This window comes from Photinus pyralis, unplaced genomic scaffold, assembly GCF_008802855.1.
Source record: "Photinus pyralis isolate 1611_PpyrPB1 unplaced genomic scaffold, Ppyr1.3 Ppyr1.4_LG3a, whole genome shotgun sequence".
Lineage (NCBI taxonomy): Eukaryota > Metazoa > Arthropoda > Insecta > Coleoptera > Lampyridae > Photinus > Photinus pyralis.
The window spans coordinates 825,383-845,040 of record NW_022170509.1 but is presented as its reverse complement, the minus strand read 5'-3'; the positions used below and the strand labels follow the sequence as shown (position 1 = coordinate 845,040).

The 19,658-nt window shown below is 35.0% G+C and overlaps 1 protein-coding gene across 1 annotated transcript; it reads right to left on the bottom strand.

The window, feature by feature from the left end:
* Positions 1-10,432: 10,432 nt before the first annotated feature.
* On the bottom strand, positions 10,433-11,095 carry LOC116165707. The gene has a single exon (XM_031480368.1). It carries the CDS (start codon positions 11,093-11,095, stop codon positions 10,433-10,435), a length of 663 nt encoding a protein of 220 aa, XP_031336228.1.
* Between the last annotated feature and the right edge of the window lie 8,563 nt (positions 11,096-19,658).

The window sequence follows — 19,658 nt, the reverse complement described above, 5'->3', positions numbered from 1 at the left end:
GGAGTTATTTAATTTTCTTTAGTATGAAATTGAACCGATCCTTTATTTCGCTGCAGTAAATTTCTTCCTTTTTGAACGATCAAAATTTGTATAATAGCATTCGCAAATTGTGTTGAGTGCCTAAAAACTCACATCTTTTTTGACAAATTTGAAAAAGGGTACTTTCTCTGGTATAGAGAAGGCCAATGCAAGGTGAAGAGGGTTTTTTTAAATGAAGCTGCCTAAAAACTCACGATCTTTTTTGACAAATTTGAAAAAGGGTACTTTCTCTGGTATAGAGAAGGCCAATGCAAGGTGAAGAGGGTTTTTTTAAATGAAGCTGCCTAAAAACTCACGATCTTTTTTGACAAATTTGAAAAAGGGTATTCAAATTCTGAAATTGTTCTTGAATTATTGCAATTTTGCAAATAACACCCTTTGACACCCTGAAAAAACAAATTTTGACGCTCGTCTACTACCCTGCTGGTTAATTTTTATCCAAAATCGCTATTTTGAAGTAATACTTCATTGGAATAATCTGTACATAGGGACCAATCGAAAGGATCCGACTGATAAATCCACTTAGGTCATCTTTAGAGAAGTTCGCGCTACACTAAAATTTTGGTGTAATAAAATGTTACCTATAGAATATTTTAAATAATTTTGTGCTTTTCGTATTCTTACCACGAAACGAATTTTTATTGTTTATTTATGTATTGTTTGCCTTTTTTTATAGCGAGCGTATCTTTTTGTAGGAATTTGCGCAAACTTCTCATTACGATTTATGAAATTTGTGTCATATTGATGATTCTTAATCAAATTTTGCGAAAAAAATCCAAGATCTTACGTACGTGCCACGTGGGAAGTTCAGTGCAATTTATAAAAAACGTGACATTTTTTTGGGAACAAAAGTCAATCGATCCGTATATACACGGTGGTTTCTTCTTTGGCGATTAAGAATTTGTCTTTCGAGAATGCTATTTTTGAGTATTCGTAATAGGTAGCCTACGTCATAAAATGTTGTTAGAGTACAAAGTAGCATAGTTGATTAATGCAAATATTCATTATGGTGGTTGTTTAGAGACACGTTTCATTTTGACAGAAGATTTATGAATAATTCATGAAAGCGAGAAGTGGGGGAATAAATAACCTTCGCAAAGAAAATAAACCTCATTGAGCGCAACTTGTATTCTATACCTATTTATATTTTCACACCTCCGGAAGTATCGAAACTTCCGCTTTTATACCCCATTGAAATTGTTCTCGGCCAATTCTTCCATTAAGGAAAGCGAACGTTATACGCATTAAATCGTAGGTTGTTTAGCTATAATCAGGAATATAAATGAATTAATTATCAGGAAGATTGGATGTTCTAAGAACAATCGATGTCGTCAAATTTATGCGAAAATTTGGTATTGTAATCATCAGCCTTATTACATATTAACATTGTCGATGTGCCAACATCCTGTAGGAACAGAATACATTATATAAGCGCAAGCTACCGTTGGTTTTTCAATGCCGTCGGCATCATTTCGCCGTCTTATGCTCTTATTTTAGCTTTCGTTTTCAAATTCGGATGCGATGCAAATTAACCTGGAGCTAAACGCTTGTTTAGAAAAGGACAGAAATTGTTTGACTAGACTTCATATTTCTCAGGAAACCGTACTTTTTTTAACTTAACAGAATAAAAATAGGATCAAAGGAATCTGGGTAATGAAATTTTGTAGTAAAATAAGCATATAGCCCATTTATCTCATATTATCTATGTATAAACATGACTATTTTGAAGTAAACCTTGTAATTATACCGTTTTAACACTTTTAAGTGTTTTAATCATTTTGTACAGCACGTTAACAGTTGTGCATAATTTTTTTTATTTCATCAAATCCCTAAAATTCATTTCAAAGTTCAAGAATTTAAAATGTTGTACCGCTTCCGCAATCGGAATTTCGACTTTATAAATACCTCACGATCCTCTATAGTCAGCAAACTCTGGAAAAAGGTGTGTAAATCTCGAAATTTTTGAGCTTTTTTCACGACGAGCCCCAGTTGTACGTTCTTGGGGGATAATAAATAATAAATAACATATACAAATGTCACAAAAATCGGTGTCATTTTGAAATTGGCGGTTGATTTTCCTTTATTCCAAGTGCCTATGTATCAAATTTCATTCAAATACTTTTATAAGTAAAAAAGTTTGCAATTCGGTTTATAAATGGTCGAGATGCGAAAAGGGCACTGTGATTTTGAATCGATTCGATTCAACTTTTGGCATTGCGTATTATATGGTTAAAGCTATGCCCATATTGAATTTCATGCAATTCAGTTAATAACTAACGGAGATGTAAAAGCGATCGAACATTTCTAAACAAAATTATCGTTCACACGGACAGATAGATGGACAGACAGACAAAAGAACAGACGGACAGACCAACCGGCAGGCGACAGATAGCAATGCAAAATTATAAACGATCTCTAGGATCGTTAATAAACGGCAAAAGTGTAAAATTATGGAACATGTAAAAAAACGGTTTTTTGTTTTTTTTACAATAACTTTTTTTGTAAGCGGTACAAAAAAAATTCCTTCCTTGGTACAAGACTCGACACCATAACGAACCAAACAGCGAAAAAAGTAGAACAATAGCTCTTAAGATAAAGAACTAGTAGCGTCGCAAAACGAGCGGACGGACGGACGGACGGACGGACAGCCGGACGGACGGACGGACGGACGGACGGACAAAGTGGCCACAATAGCGCATTTTTTTTTATTTTTGTGGAAATGCGCTAAAAAGTGATCCATAAGTACCATATTATTTTTCTTCCAAACCTTACAACTTCTGCAGCTACTTTATAGTCCTAATCATTGAATAAAAAATTAATAATGCAGTGTCTCTGCATAGAATATACATAATAGCAACAAGTTAAAAAGTAATCGTAAACGATTTACATAAAGCGCATTTCCACTTGCATTCATTTCCCATTTGTAAGATGCAACTTCTGTTAAAATCGTAAAAATCCGCCCACAAATATGAAAGATAGCGTTGCGCATGGGCAATCCATTGTTCACGTGCTACTTCAATTTCAGTTTATGCGAAGAATTTCATTTCAATTCTTTTCTAAATAAGAAAGTTGGAACTGCGCATGCGCAAACCTACATTTTAAAACTAATGTTAGATTTTCCTTTGTTCCAAGCGCCTAAGTATCAAATTTCACTTAAATGGTGCCATAGATAAAAAAGTTGGCACTGCGCATGCGCAAAACCAAATTTTGAAATTGGCGTTTGATTTTCCTTTATTCCAAGTGCCTATGTATCAAATTTCTTTTAAATTCTTCCATAAATAAAAAAGTTGGCACTGCGCATGCGCAAAACCAAATTTTGAAATTGGCGTTTGATTTTCCTTTATTCGAAGTGCTTATGTATCAAATTTCGTTTAAATTCTTCCATAAATAAAAAAGTTGGCACTGCGCATGCGCAAAACCAAATTTTGAAATTGGCGTTTGATTTTCCTTTATCCCAAGTGCCTATGTATCAAATTTCGTTTAAATTCTTCCATAAATAAAAAAGTTGGCACTGCGCATGCGCAAAACCAAATTTTGAAATTGGCGTTTGATTTTCCTTTATCCCAAGTGCGTATGTATCAAATTTCATTCAAATAGTTTTATAAGTAAAAAAGTTTGCAATTCGGTTTACAAATGGTCGAGATGCGAAAAGGGCACTGTGAATTTTGAATCGATTCGATTCAACTTTTGGCATTGCGTATTATATGGTTAAAGCTATGCCCATATTGAATATCATGCAATTCAGTTCATAACTAACGGAGATGTAAAAGCGATCGAACATTTCTAAACAAAGTTATCGTTCACACGAACAGATAGATGGACAGACAGACAAAGGAACAGACGGAGAGATCAACCGGCAGGCGAGAGATAGCAATGCAAAATTATAAACGATCTCTAGGATCGTTAATAAACGGCAAAAGTGTAAAATTATAGAACATGTAAAAAAACGGTTTTTTGTTTTTTTTACAGTAACTTTTTTTGTAAGCGGTACAGAAAAAATTCCTTCCTTGGTACAAGACTCGACACCATAACGAACCAAATAGCGGAAAAAGTAGAACAATAGCTCTTAAGATAAAAAACTAGTAGCGTCGCAAAGTTAGCGGACGGACGGACGGACGGACGGACAAAGTGGCCACAATAGCGCATTTTTTTTTATTTTTGTGGAAATGCGCTAAAAACGGTTCCTTATAGTTTACCGCAATGTATATTTTTCACATGCTTTTGATGGTTGTGTTTTTGTAAAAGTTTCATGTCAAATAAAAATAGTTCCTGCCGGATTGGTGCCTGGCTATTCGCTGTAAAAAGTTATACATATCTAGGTTATACTTGTCTGGATGTTTACTCTCTAACTATCTATACTAGTCAGTTTCCAAAGTTAAATTGCAGTTCAATAAATATTTGGTGATTCCAAATTTCATGCGTATGTCAAAATGAATTGCATTTTGTAAGTATTTCAGAGAAGGGTAATGGTACGTGTGCGAAAATAAACAATACCTACAGTTTTTTTCCCAAAATCAATTTAAAATGTAAGTTTGATGATTGCACTACGCTGATTAGGAATTCTCTTTCGAACGAGCACAGGTATTTGATGCATTCCCACTGAAAGTTTTCAAATAAAACACGCCGTGCACTTTATTGCAGTACTCGAATAATGTGACTGGCAAAATCCTATTTAATTCCGGATAGGTCGATTTATTTTACTTTTACGCATAAACTAGATATAAATTCAAAGTAAAATAAAACTGTAGTCTGTAGTTGCCATTCAAGAATTGCAAGTATTGTTCCCGAGCAAAAACGAAAACATGCAATTCTCTTGCTTGATCCCCGATGATTTTCCTTTGTGTAAATCCCATTGTATGACTAAGACCTATGTGGTTACACTTTGAAACTTGCGAAACGTTGTCACAACCCAAGTCGTAAACATAACTTGAAGATGTAATACAAAATTCCATAGAAAGCGATTTAGCCTAGAAAAGAAATGCCACGGTACACAAAGAGAAGGGTATAGGGTCGAAGAGATGGAAGTAAAATATTTGAACACTTCTTTGGGAACTGTCGCTTTTTTCGTTTATTTGTGTAATTATTGTAAAGGCAAATTTTCCCGGAGTATGCTTTTTAGAAATTATGGTCATAGTATGGCAGCTGTAATTCGGAAAATGCAATATCGAGTTTCCGAGAATTAGATTAGCATGGTTATGTGCACTGTGTACATGCCAACAAATATTGCGTTAAACGTAGTGAAACAGGTAGGTATAATGAAATTAAAGGCAAATGACGAGAGTAGCTTTTGGAATGCCGTTATTACATTTTGTGCGATAAAGGAACGAAAAACGTTGAGATAATTATTATCAACTTTGATCGGTTGTGCAAAATTAAGTTATGTGCCCAGCATTTTCTATAAATGCTGCGAATATAAGCTTTTTAGATTAAAATAACGGTAGTTTCAAGTTAGCAAATATTCTAGAAATCTAATTAAGCTTCTGAAGTGTTGATGACAGTCATTCATTCACCAAGCTATATAGAGAAATATGGCATTTCACATGTTTGAAATTTATGTGGTAACCATAAAGTGTAATAAGTGTTTCGAAGTTAGGCCCTTCTCGTTATATGCCTCGAGCCTCCCTTGCGTGCGGAGGATGCGTTTTATAGTCGCGTGGTTTGTTTCAGTAGGTACTTCCTTTTTTAATCTGAAATGAAAAGAATTTTTTGTAATCACTTTATCGTCAGCAATAAAATGCATGCGAACAAATAAGATGCAACCATTTACTCAATTCAATGTTAGAGGCGCTCCTTTTCACCCGGAACGGCGTAATTCTAAACAATTGCGTTAAGTCTAAAGAAGATTGAATAGGAATTTAATTTTGAATGATGCTCTTGTAACAAAAGGATTTTGCTGAGAATGAATTATAGAAGTAACGTTCCGTTTTACAGCCTTCATTATCCGACGAGATTTTTCATTTTGCCACGGCCGTATTTTACCCAAACAAAATTAGGAATAATTGAAGACGCACTCTTATATAATTGAAAGTGGCTGTTAATGGCATGTGTAATTTAAATGAATTTAATTGAATTCTATGGTAACTACGTTGTGGATGTGCGAATTACCCGTTCACTAATTTGTAGACCCGAAGACTGTGTCGATCGAATTGGTATACTAAACCTGAATATAAAGTTTTAATCCATATAGGTATTTAACGATCTGTACAGAACGCACTTATCTCCAGACAGTTTCTCAAAGAACGCGACCAATAAATAAAAACTACAGTTTTAACGAAAAAACTGTCAATTAAAGTAGTAAGTACGAAGAAAAGCCAACCTCTGTCCTCCATAATAAAGTTTTTGTAAACGCTTTTGCTTGTTAACTTATAGTGTGTTTCATTTGATTGTAAATTTTTTATCTGACGGTATAAACTGCAATTTTGAGTATGACCTTTAGCTTTTTATTTGTTATGGCCTTTCGACTTTCGGATCGTTCATAAACGGCACAATCAATTAATAAGTCAACGTTATGTGTTTTCTTTGTTTTTCTGTTTTTATTCAATTTTGTTTCACGAGGAAATCTCCTTTTGACATACGCCCGGCGGTGGTGGGTGGTCTAAGAGGGTTAAAATTTTGAACATTCAAACAGTTTTATTATTTGAATCTTGGTTTGTTTTATATTTATGGGAATGTACTGAAATGATAAATATTTATGTGAGACGATTTTTGCTGTATAGAAACTTTGAAAGACGCCATTAATTACACGTAATAGATAATTTGTCGCATTTATAATAGCATAAACGAAGACCATTACTTCCGTTCCGATTCTTAATATTCATTTTTAATACTCGTAGAATATTTTTTGCGTCGGGTTTTATTATGCTTTCTCCCGGACGGACGCTCGCTCGCTCGATGGCTTCATGTTCATCGATTTAAAGGAGAACGGATGGACCGAATTGCATGAAATTCAAACTGGGCACAGCTTTGGCCATATAATACGCAATACCCAAATTTGAGCATAATCAATTTAACATTCACAGTGCCTTTTTAGTGCATCTTTGCAAATTTGTTTGTAAAAACTGCAAAAGCGAAATGACAAGGGAATGGTAGCAGTGATGCCAGTTCTCGTCTCGTCTCGTCTCGTCTCGAATTTATCTAATCATTAGTCTCGGCGAAAGTCTCGTTTGGTCTCGAAGTTTTTTTAATGTATTTGTACGGGTTTTTGTAAATTTGAATAACGCAAATCCATTCAAGTAGCACGAATTCCAATTGTTTACATAAATAGTCGCCGACCTTACTGATTTATGACGTATATTACCATAGGTCCTATACAATAGGTATCTGTAACTATTGACAAGTGTAAAGGTTATGTCTACTAACACAACACAATAAAGATAGAAAGACAGAATAACTGTAACTTTTCTTAGATCCAGGAAGTCTTCGACAGCTTTATCTTATTTTATTGACAGATGGTTGATTATATTAGAGCTGTACCCTCATAAATAGAAGTATACCTGCTTACTCAGGCAATGGTAATTGTCTATGCTGGACAAACAAGAAATGGTTTTAATAAGTTCTCGTGGATTCCTTTAAATTAAAAGCACTTAATGTTCTTATTGTGTTTTTACAAGTTTGCTCTAATTTGGGACCCCTCCTACAAAAAGTACGTTTGAACTCGAGTACACTCAACGTCGCTTTTTAAAATACATCCACTTCCATTCTGAAGGAGTTTATCCTGATAGAGGATTCCCCTAAGACGCTGTACTTGGAAAATTGTCCCAGGTCTTTCAATGAGAAGGAAGCACATCATTCTGTCTTTTCTACATAATTTAATTCATGGACACATTGACTGCGCGGTAGCCAGTACGCGCCAGTACATCAGTACTCTGCAGTACCATTTGATTGAGTAGGTACTATCTTAAAACGACAGCAAAAATTTCCTACCTATAAAGGACGCCGATATTTTTTATGTACTGGCGGGCGGGATTTGGAAGCTAGCCAGTACACTTGATATCGTCAACGATAACCCGCACATTAATATACAACAGTACTATTTAGTACTTCTTGGGTACTGAATGCGTACACAATCAGTTTCTTGGTACCTTTAAGAGTTGCTGTGACACCCACGGAGTGGAGATTCGAAGTGTATGTTATAGATATTTCGTCCTCCTCAAAATCAAAATTGAGCTGTTTCGGAAAATGATACGGTGGCAACCCTAGCACTCCATGCCGGTAACTTGAAATTAGGTGTTTGGTCAACCTAATGCAGATTATTTATTTCAGCGATCTGATCAGCGAAAGGTAAACTTTAATCGAATCACGGAGACAGTATTTCCAAGGCTTATGAAATGACAGATACATACTGGGTGACAATTTGAAAACTTACCACCCCCCATATCTTAGTAAATAAACGAGATATTAAAAAAAATCAAAATCCGTTTCGGTAATTCAGAGGGGGAATCACAATGACATAGTTGGCGACGCACCCCCTCCAACCCCCTGCGACCCAGCCGCCCCAACTTTTAAATCTTAAATAGTGACCCCCCATGTGTGATACGTCGTTGGAAAGCTCTGAAAAAATACCATACCAAATAGCATTACATTTAGGTTAGTAATTATCGTGCAAATCAAAAAATAAACTAATATGGTACATTTGAAATCTGTCGTATTTAAAACGCAACCGGCGAACATAAACGAACTAAGACAGAGAATAATTCAAGAATGTCGAAATATTGCAAAACCAACATTGGAAAGGTTCGACAAGAATTTGAGAATAGATTATAACTGCCGATCAAAAATGAGTGCTGTCGAGTCGGCTTTGGAAGTTCAAGTTAAATACGATTTTCCATGTTTATTTTTTGATTTGCACGATAATTACTAACCTAATGCTATTTGGTATGGTTGGAAAGCATTTTTTCAGAGCTTTCCAACGACGTATCACACATGGGGAGTCACTATTTAAGATTTAAAAGTTGGGGTGGCTAGGGTGCAGGGGGTGTGGGGGGGTGCGTCGCCAACTATGTCATTGTGATTCCCCCTCCGAATTACCAAAACGGATTTTGATTTTTTTAAATATCTCGTTTATTTACTAAGATATGGGGGGTGGTAAGTTTTCAAATGATCACCCTGTATAATTTAATCTGTAGTCCAATTATAAAACGGAGATTGCATTCATAATATTTTTAATAATTGTAGGTTTTCGCTTGTTAAGTTGTTACTCATAAATTCTAGGTCACAATATTAAAATTTGCATCATTCGGCCCTTTCCTAAAAATAATTAATTCTCCCAAACCTTGAAAAATTATTGACACGGCGAGCAGTCTCGTATTGTGTCATTTGCAAACTGTAACCATTATTTTGCTTATACATACAGTAATATTGAACATATGTATATTTTCGTTCCAATACATTTATCATTTGATACAATGGATGGCCCACTTTCGACTTTTCCTTATAATTAAGGCGTCGTTTCCATCACTTCGCATGTCTTGCCCTTTAGGTTGACGTAGTGAGGTAATTATGACACCGAGCGGAATGTTATTGTTATATTACTTTATCCGTACGATAGGGACTAATAGCATTGAATAAATTAATTTTTTATTCAATGCTTTAGTAAAAGAAGGGCGATAGCTTTTCTAATATTTAGTGCCACATTTTGATGAAACCATTAGAACCTTGTTGTATTGTTCCTTTCTTCTAATTGTCACACAGTGTACGAACGGAAATAAATAGGGCAGCTTTCGTTGACCGCAGGTCGTCAGCCGTGCAGTTCAAATCCCGAAGTAATTATGGATCGCATATTGTAACATAATGAAATATTATTATATAATAACAACGTTGAGAAAACCGCAGCTAAAGTGAGTTAGGATCTAACCATATGACAAAGTTAATCGTATACTAGCAAAGTTAATCAGGGCATTCAAGAAAATCCCCACGCACACTTTCTGTGCAAAGATAATTTATGGTTGTATACACGTATTTAATATAACAAAATAACCTTAGATTAACTAATTTATTATACCTAGCGTATTGTAAAGCTTGAAACTACATAAGTGCTCGTTTATTTTGTAGAGTAAAAACCATTGGAATAGCATCTCCAACGAGGACCGAGTGTAGTTCGTCGTGTACAAACACAAGTTAAAAAGTATGCAAACATACATTACGAGAGCCTAATAATATTAATGCTAGGACCAGGAAAAAATAGCGGTAGGCACGAGATCCTTACCCCATTCTCTTTCAAATGAGCCGCCATCGTCGAAGTCTATACAGTGTAATGAAAAATAGTGGAGCGTATACAAATAAAATCATACAAATTTTTTTTTTTTTTTTTTTTTTTAATTTTTTGTGCCTCGACTACTATTGGCACAGTTACAGTAAGATAAGTGTGGCTAACATAATAAGTATAGGACGGTATCTATATACAATTATACAATTTGATGTCTTTCAGAAAATTAATTACTCTGGCAATATTTTCTGGTGTTGCAAGGTCTTCTTTCAGGTCTGTCCCTATCCGCCATTTTAGTCTATTTTCATCATACTTTGGGCATTCGGAGAGAATGTGGTTTACAGTAAGAATGTCGTTGCATTCGCACCGTGGTGGATCGAGACTGTCCAAGATGTGACCATGCGTGACACCAGTATGACCAATCCTTAATCTGTGTATTATTATGGTATCCTTTCTCGGCATTAAGGGTAGATTATGTGCGGTTATTTGTGTTTGAATTTGGGCCAGTTTGGCGTTGGAGAGGCTCCAAATATGTTGCCATTTGCTGGTGATAGACTGCTTCAGAGAGTTTTGGAGGTCGGTGTGTAGTTGAATTTGTACTGTGGGCAAATCCATGTTTAGAGCTTCTTTTGCGGCTTTGTCAGCTCTTTCATTCCCAGGAATCCCTACGTGAGAAGGCGTCCAGACAATAGTTACAGTGTTATTCTTGGCAACAAGTTGCTGGTAGGAGTCATGGATCTGTTGTGCTAGGCAATTTTGGGTAAATATATTGTCGATGGAAAGTATCGCTGCCAGGGAACCGGTACATATTATTGTCTTCTTATTCTCGCCGGTAATGGTGCTTAGCGCCATTAAGACTCCATATAGCTCTCCAGTATGAATGCTACAAAAGTTTGGTAGCACGTATCTCGCTATTGTGGAATCTGATGTCGTGACTGAACAACTAACACTTTTGTCGTCTTTGGAAGCATCTGTGTATAGTATGTTGTTTGATTGTCCGTATTTGTCTATTAACTTAAGGAATGATTGTTTAAGAACTAGGTTAGGAGTGTCAGTTTTATTGTATTTACATAAGGTTTTGCTGATCTGAGGCATTTGCTTAGCCCATGGAGGGCAGACAGAGTTTGGATGTGGAGTAGTTTTGGATAAATCAGTATTTCCTACCAGGTCTCTTAATATTTTAGTGACTGGAAAGGGGTGTTTGGTAATGTTATTGGTCTGCGCTGACATCAGTGCACTGTAAACCGGATTCTTGTGGAAATGGGCATTAGTTTTACTTTTATTCAAATTGTCTACATATTGGACTTTTTATAAATGCTTTCGTAAATGGCATTGCGCATTGTCTACATTAGAAATTTCATTGAATACCTTCGTAAATAAAACAGACAGCATGCGTAAACAGTAGTTTTGAAACCGGTGTTAGTTTTAGTTTCATTCAAGGTGCCTACTACATATGGTATTTCATTTAACTGCTTTCATAAATAAGAAAGTTGCATATACGCATGCGCAAAACCAAAATTTAAAACTGGTGTTAGATTTGCTTGTATTCCAACTATCTATGTATTAAATTTCATTTTAATGCTTCCGTAAATAAGGAAGTTGGCAATGCGCATGCGCAAAACCAAAATTTGCAATTGATGTTAGATTTGTCTTTATTCCAAATGCCTATGTATAACATTTCATTTAAATGCTTCCATAAATAAGAAAATTGGCATTTGGGCATGCAAACAACATTTTGAAAACGTCGTTAATTTTACATTTATAAGCGGAACTTCGTGAAACATGAAAACATCACGTTTTACTACGGCTCGCTAAGGCAGCTTTATTATACCAAGGGCTGCGCGAAGGAGCGCGGCCCACATATGGAGACTTCGTACGCGACATCCAAGAAAGACGGTCGAGAAATAGAGCAATGTATCGAGCCATTGTTACTGTTCAATAAACGCCCATTGTAAATTGTCGTATAGTGTTTAATTAAGGGGTGTAATACCCCTAATCCTCTATACCGTTAGTGAATCTTTTACATATATTCGTAGTTTTACATACAAAGTTTCATTTAAATATCTTCATAAATAAAAAGTTAGCATTGCACATGCGTTAAACCAAATTTTTGACACTGCGCATGCTAAAAGCCAATAAATAATAAATACCACTCTTTAACGACCATTTATTACGGATCTTACAAACTACATTTTATGCATCAAATTCATATCTTGAACATTGAGATAATGGTCTTAATCTTGTTCCCAATCATCTTGGTCTTTTTCCCAGCGACCTCATTACAAGAATAACGATTTTGACATGTTTTGATCAAAATCCATGCGATCGCCAAAAATATATCAAATTCATATTTTGGTCATTGGGATAATGCTCTTGGTCTTTTTCCCAACGATCTTGGTGCATAAATAACAATTTTGACATGTTTTGATCAAAATCCATGTGGTCATAGAAAGAATTTAACATTTAAGCAAATTTTGGGATAATCTGCAGAATTTTCCCTTGTTACACGACGTGGTATTGCAAACGTTTTCCTTTATTTAAACATCACCATTCAAGCCAACATTTGCTAAATAATATTTACGTAAATTTCATATGGCTTTTCATTTCAAGATGAAAATTTCTTTACAGGCTTATTCTACAATGACAAAATGAAAAGGAGGTTTTATTAGGTCGCGGTTCCTCGTGGGTATACCTATACGCTTTGTCAAACAAAAAGAAATAAGTACTTATATAAGATTGGAGGGAAGACGGCGTTTCATTTGGTGCTAATCAATACTATATTTGAAACTGACAGATTTTTTATAAGTAGGTAACTATTACCAAAGAGTAACCCACTCTTTGCTATTACTTACAATCGAGATTAGCTCTACAATACATTATGCTCTATATCTATAGGTATTATATCGGAATATTACCTATAACGAAGTAACGCAGTAAGTTTCCATTGTAGCAATAATTATTATTGGTAACTCAGATAAACGTTTACCACTCTTCATTAAATTCGGAATAAATTGGTGAATGTATAATTCTCATCGACAAAAAATTATTAATGGTGTCGAACCCTAAAAGTTAGAAACCAACTTTTGTTTCAACAAAGTTTCTTTAAAATCCTATATGCCCTCTCAGTGTCCGAAACTCTTCAAAACTTGTTAAAAATTATTCCTGTGATCCCGTACTTTTATTACTTTTGACAAACGTCACTTTTTAATCGACATTATATCCATCTTAAACTTGCTCTTTTTGGACACTTCCTTACGTATTCATCGAAAAATGTTACATATGTTACATATTGGATCGTTTCCTAGGAAAATGCTTCATATTAAACGTTCAGACATAACAATTAAGCTAAATATTTAAAGTTTGTACAAGCGATAATGCCTTGATTGATACGTATTCTACGCGTATAAACTGGTTATCCGTTTGATAAAACTTGAAAGTTTGGAAATCGGTTTAATATGTGAACATACTCCTCTTCGAGTTAAAATTCTTCTCATGGGATTATGTCACTGACTTCAGAAGTTAAACTATTGAATTATTAAACCAAAGTCGCAGTTTTGTTTACATAATGCTTCTTTTTATTACTGCAGTAATTTTTAACAAAGATAACTATGTCAATAGTGTGCATTCTTTTCGGTTCTTTATTTTTTGAGTGAGAGCATGATAAATATTTAATACATTTGAAAAATGATTCGCAAACTAATGACATAAATTCAATTTTTTGTTGTAATGGATTAGTCCCAGTCCCTTTGATCATGTGCGTATGCATAGAGTCTCACAGTTTTAGTTCTTGTTTCCCCCAGTGCCAGCTTTTAGAGCTTTTAGATCAAAGTTATTATCAAAATTCTATTACCTTTGAATATAAAAAGTTTTACGAAATGTTACAGCGTACTCCATTCTTTGACATTTTCGTTAAGTACGTAATCCTATTCCGTTGTTATTATTTTTTGTTATCGGGTCTACGTGTACCTACGTCTTGATGTTTGATATGATGTCGGGATTTTACAAAGAGAGTCCTAAAAGATCAGTCGAACGAAGTGAACATCAAAGTTTTAAGCAACCAAGTTGATGTATAGGTGAATGAAATTTTGACGCCACTTACGAAGGTGTATTAAAAGACTTTTTTCATTGGAAATCTGATTTGCGTTTACATTCATTTTGTATAGTATCAATAGAAGCTCTGATATTCCTTATTGGAAATTCACTTTCATTTCTATTGAACCTTGAAAGTATATTTTATCATATGATATATAGGATACCACAATTTTGCTTAACTTACCTGCAACTACGATTTCAATTAAAATTGATAACAATTTGATAATTTTGTTTCTTCATCAATCAAATTACATTTCTTATTGGGGCCAACAGTTTTTACGCTGCAAAATAATAGCAATTTGTAATTTTATTCCTTTATCTAAAATAAAGGGTTGCCATAGAAGGTGAAAAAAGCGAACAGAACCATCAGAACCAAACAAATACCTACGAATTGTGTCAATATAAACAAACCACACGAGCGAGATACCTTTAGCTATAATAGTATATTGTGTATCTAGTGCTTGACGTAGACTTTTTTAGTTTAAAGTTTTCCCGCACGTAGTGCACACTATACTTTTTCTACCACTCCTTACTTAGAAATTTTATAATTCAATTGAAGAAAACTTGAGACTAATTTTCTTTTTTATTAATTATTATTAACAGTTAGAGTACAATTTTGTAAATTGTGTACATTTTCTTTCTCTTTCTCATTGTTAGCGACCGCCGATTAACTTCGAACGCCTTTTCCATATCAGCCGTTGGCTAGCATTGACCACATCATCACTCGAAAGGGGAAGAGACTACTTTCACATTTTCCATAAACCGCCTCTTTTTTAGTGACCGAAAAAATCCATTAATAGATGGAGCCATCTGTCAAATTGCTTCAAAAATGACCGGGGTTTTCAACAAGTAATAAACCATAAACAACAATAATAGTGCTTCGTAATGGAGAAAATAAATCCCAGAAAAACGGTTGTTCCAAAGTAGACTAGCATCCGACTTTGGCCGTGCGAGGACGGGCAGCATGCGGCTGGTCACTAAAATCGACCGTGAAAATGGTCAGTTGCAGAGGATCGCCCGCCGCATGAAGTTGTGTTTTTGGTCTATTCGCTTGCGATTTTAGTCAACTGTGTAAATGGGTTGGCGATGCGGCTTTGTGAGGAAATGTGTGAAGCGATTAATCGCACGGCGAAAATTAACTTATGTAAATGCCTCATTACCGACATTCGGCTTCTTACTGTATTTTTCCGTTAAAACTAGTTTTAGTAAATTGACGGGCGAAACTAGGACCTGATCAGTCAAAAACCGAAATACAAAACAAAGTTTAATAAAATTCGGCTATTTACTGAACACTGCAGGTGCATCGCGTTTTTACTAGTAAATACCCGTCTTAACAAATGTCTAAAGTTAATTCGAGTTTTAGCTAGTTAAAACGAGTTTTTACTAAAATCGGTTAACGGTAACAATATACGTAGAGTCTAAAATAAACGCTTTTTATACTGTGTTGCTAGGGATCGCTACAACGTGAACAGTTGGAGTTAACACGAACTAGACTATTCACTTTAATAACGACGATTAAAATCTCTAGAACACCAACTACAGTTTCGTCTATAACAACTGTACCAAGACTGACTGTCTTGCTAATTAAAAAGCTTGACCAAGCCCCTTTTCCCGTCCTCTTCGTCTTTTTGAAACATTCTTGCTTTCTATTCCTTTCGATCCTCCTTCATTATCATTTTGTCAATGTATTCCAATCAAATTCACTTTATCCACCAGCAAAATTCCTTCCAGAGTTATACTTGAAAAACCTTTGCAGTCCATCAACCGACCGACCGAACAGTCAAAGTGAATATATAAGCGCTACTTTTTTTCAAAAACGCGCGAAAAGCGACATCTATCAAAAGAGATTGCTAGCTGTAGGCGGTTGTAAGCAATTTTCTTTCCCATTTTGTTAGAAGCTGCAGTTCTTGGATTTTAGTCCATGATTGTACTCCATTTTTGCTATGTTTGCTTCAACTTATGAAGAAATAGTGGCGATGTATTGGACAATTCTCCTGTTGACACGTTATATATACCATTTACCTATAACAGTGCTATTCAAAAGAATTGTTATTAAATTTTCCTGATGCCACCATATGTTGTAAACACGTAAAAATGGATTACTTTGCACCGTGCAAGGAACTTAAAGTTGCTAACTGTTTATCAAACTCAAACTTAATTTTACAAAACGCGTTACATGTCATGAAATTGCACGACTTTTAATGAAGTTGTTGAAAATTCCCCAATGCATTTCAGTGCACAGTGGATTTAAAGTCTAATGGTCTTTATTGAATCTTCACAATTTCCATTAAATTCTACTAAAATATTGTATAGGTACCTGGAAATTAAATTTCCTCCTACAATTAACCTGCGTGTGAAAAGACACATCAACTCTACCAAACACTACTTTTTGCCGATAGTTTTTGTGATATTTTATCGCGTGACGTTCAACATCATTCATAAGGGACAAAATTCCATACGTAAAGCAAGAATAAGCATTAGAAATTTGTAGAAGCTTAATATTACGAGCCATTTTATGTAAAGGAGGTGCCACTAAATGCCTTGCCCATACATAAAATCCCCAGAGGTTTACGTAAGGGAGTTTTATAGCGTTGTTATAAATGTAGACATAACCCCTTAATTTACCCTCGCAAATTTGGTGTATGGTCTTAAGTGCTACTAATATATGCAGCTTCACGCTCTGAAATCTTAATTTGTTTATTCATTTGCCTCTTTGGCGTTAATCACCATCCTTTAGGATAACAAATTTACAAGAGTCTTAAATTTGTCTATTGAAACAAAAATATTCACGTTCCATGTTTCTTGAAAAAAAAAAATGTACGGCTAACGACAACGCTAGCGACAAAGATTTTTTTGGTATATTTTACCGTACACCTTCGCTATCATTAGGAAAAATAGGAAAAGTAAATAGTTATTTAATTATACCTAAATATAATAAATCAGAGTTTACATCTTTTTTATTATAAAATTTCAATTTTCATATGTTATCAATTAAGTGATAACATATTTTGCAAATAAATTAAATTGAAATTGAATTGTGTATGATACGTGAGGTAAGAAGGTATAGGTATGAAAACACATGTAAGTTTTGAGCACTACCAGCGATGCGTCATACCCAAGCATAACTGCGCAGAGAATATGTTCACCGTTTTTGAGAAACAAAGTTGATAATTGTCAACCGGAGACGAAACGTCGGATTTAAAATTTTAAACTAGCATCTTGTAGAGGGATAAAAGTGGCCATAATAATGTATCATTTATTTCGAAATACATTTTTAAATAACTTCAGTAAACACTTCGGCTTTTTCCGGATATCTCCGAAAGTAGTCGGAATTTCGGAAGTTTCAAAACTGCATTTTGTTAAGCATCAAAATACGCAACTTTACCAAATTTAAACTACCTACCTATCTCTTACAGTTCCCGAAATCCCCATGGTAGCCCTCCAATTTGAATCACCCTGTATGTGTTATACCTGATTGTAGGATCAAAATTCCTTTAGTTTTTGAACTTCGTAAATGTCAATATGGTAAAATTCGAAATTTTAAGAGTTGCCATTGACCAGCAGGCAGATATTAAACCGAACTTTGAAGAATCTTTTCTTGTGGCGCCCCCAGAGGGAGTGGGCCCAGAGGCCACCCGTAGTATTGCTCGGCTCTCCTTGGCTCACCCTTGAAAAAATGATCAACGTCCCATGAGCAGATTGCGAATTGCGCCCTTAATGCGGTCCGTGGATCGTTTCACTTTTTTCCCATTTCTCAAAACATTCAACTAAATTCACTTTGTTATGTTAATATACAGGGTGAAAATGTATTTCCACATAGTCAAAGGGGGCATTTTTTTAAATAACAACCCGCCTTGGTAGATATATATATATATATTTGATATATTAAATTGCTATCACATTACTAGCAAAAGAGTGTCGTTTTTTGTCAACGCAAACTGGTGAAATTATTAAATGAATGATGTCACAACCAATTTCCTTAATTTGAGTTTTTTTCTTAGATTTGATTTAGGGATCAGAAACAGAACCCTTCAAAAAATTACCGAGAACCGGAATCTACAATTTTTTAAGATTTTTATGGTTTTTTTTCGGTTCTGAGTTTCAACACTGCTAGAAGTTAAACTCAATTTTCTAGCTATGCCGGCTTGGAAAACGAAAGGCGATACTTTAGGCACCACTATTCTTCATTACAACCCCTTTTTCTTGTGAATCATCCACTAATCCTCATAAATATTTTGTTCATGATAAGATTAACACTGTCAGTTACTCTGTGGTATAGGTTCATTTCCTAGCTAGTCCATTTTAATTTTGAATCGAGTAAGCAGGTTTCGGTTTTTTACGCATGCATAACTTGTAGCCATGTTTCACTTGAAACCAAAAAAAATTGAAATAAAAGGCGGAGAAGTGATTTTCTTAGCCGAGCGGTATTATTTCCCGAGACGATTCGAGTATGTCACTGAATTAAAAAGTTTAGCTAAAACGGGTAATTTTAGATCCAATTTAGAAGAAAATTTACGGAACCAATTAGTGTACGGGCTTAAAAGTGACGTAATTAAACAATGTTTATTCGCGGAAACATACTTAACATACGCAAAAGCAGTGGAGTTATCAACAAATATGGAAAGAGCCGAAAAAGAAGTTAAATGGATAAGACGCAAAATACAACGTGGTCTTCAAAAACCAAACGCTTCGAATCCCCGAAGGTCAACTCCCCCATCGGTGTACCATAGACGTTGTTACCAACATGGCGGAGAGCGGAAATACAACAAAACGACAGCAGTGCCCTCCAGTTGTTCCTCTTTGGAAACGTCCTGCAAATGTTACGGTAAAGCCAACCATTCCAGCCAACAATGTTTTTTCAGAAATGCAGTTTGTATGGCTTGCAAGAAAAAAGGGCATATTAAGCCTGCATGCTCACTTTAAGTAGGTAAATTCAACCGCAATAATTTTGTTGTATAATTAAATACGTTATTTATGCACCAAGATCGTTGGGAAAAAGATCAAGAGCATTATCTCAATGCCCAAGACATGAATTTGATGCATGTGTAAAATGTATTCTGTAAGATTAAAATAAATTGTCGTTAAAAGTATGATTGTAATACTGCGGATCCTTCGATATTTCGTTGTATCGGTTTATTCGATTTGATTTTAACTTACAACTGGAGCAAGCATCGGTCACGTTAACATTCAAAATTATGTTCTCACCATTAAATGTATCTGATAATGAAGGCAATAAAAACTTTCCGATTCATTAAAGTGTACACGCAACGTAAATTGCTTTTATGGATTTTTAACGTCGCAGGAGGAAATATTGGAAGGCAAC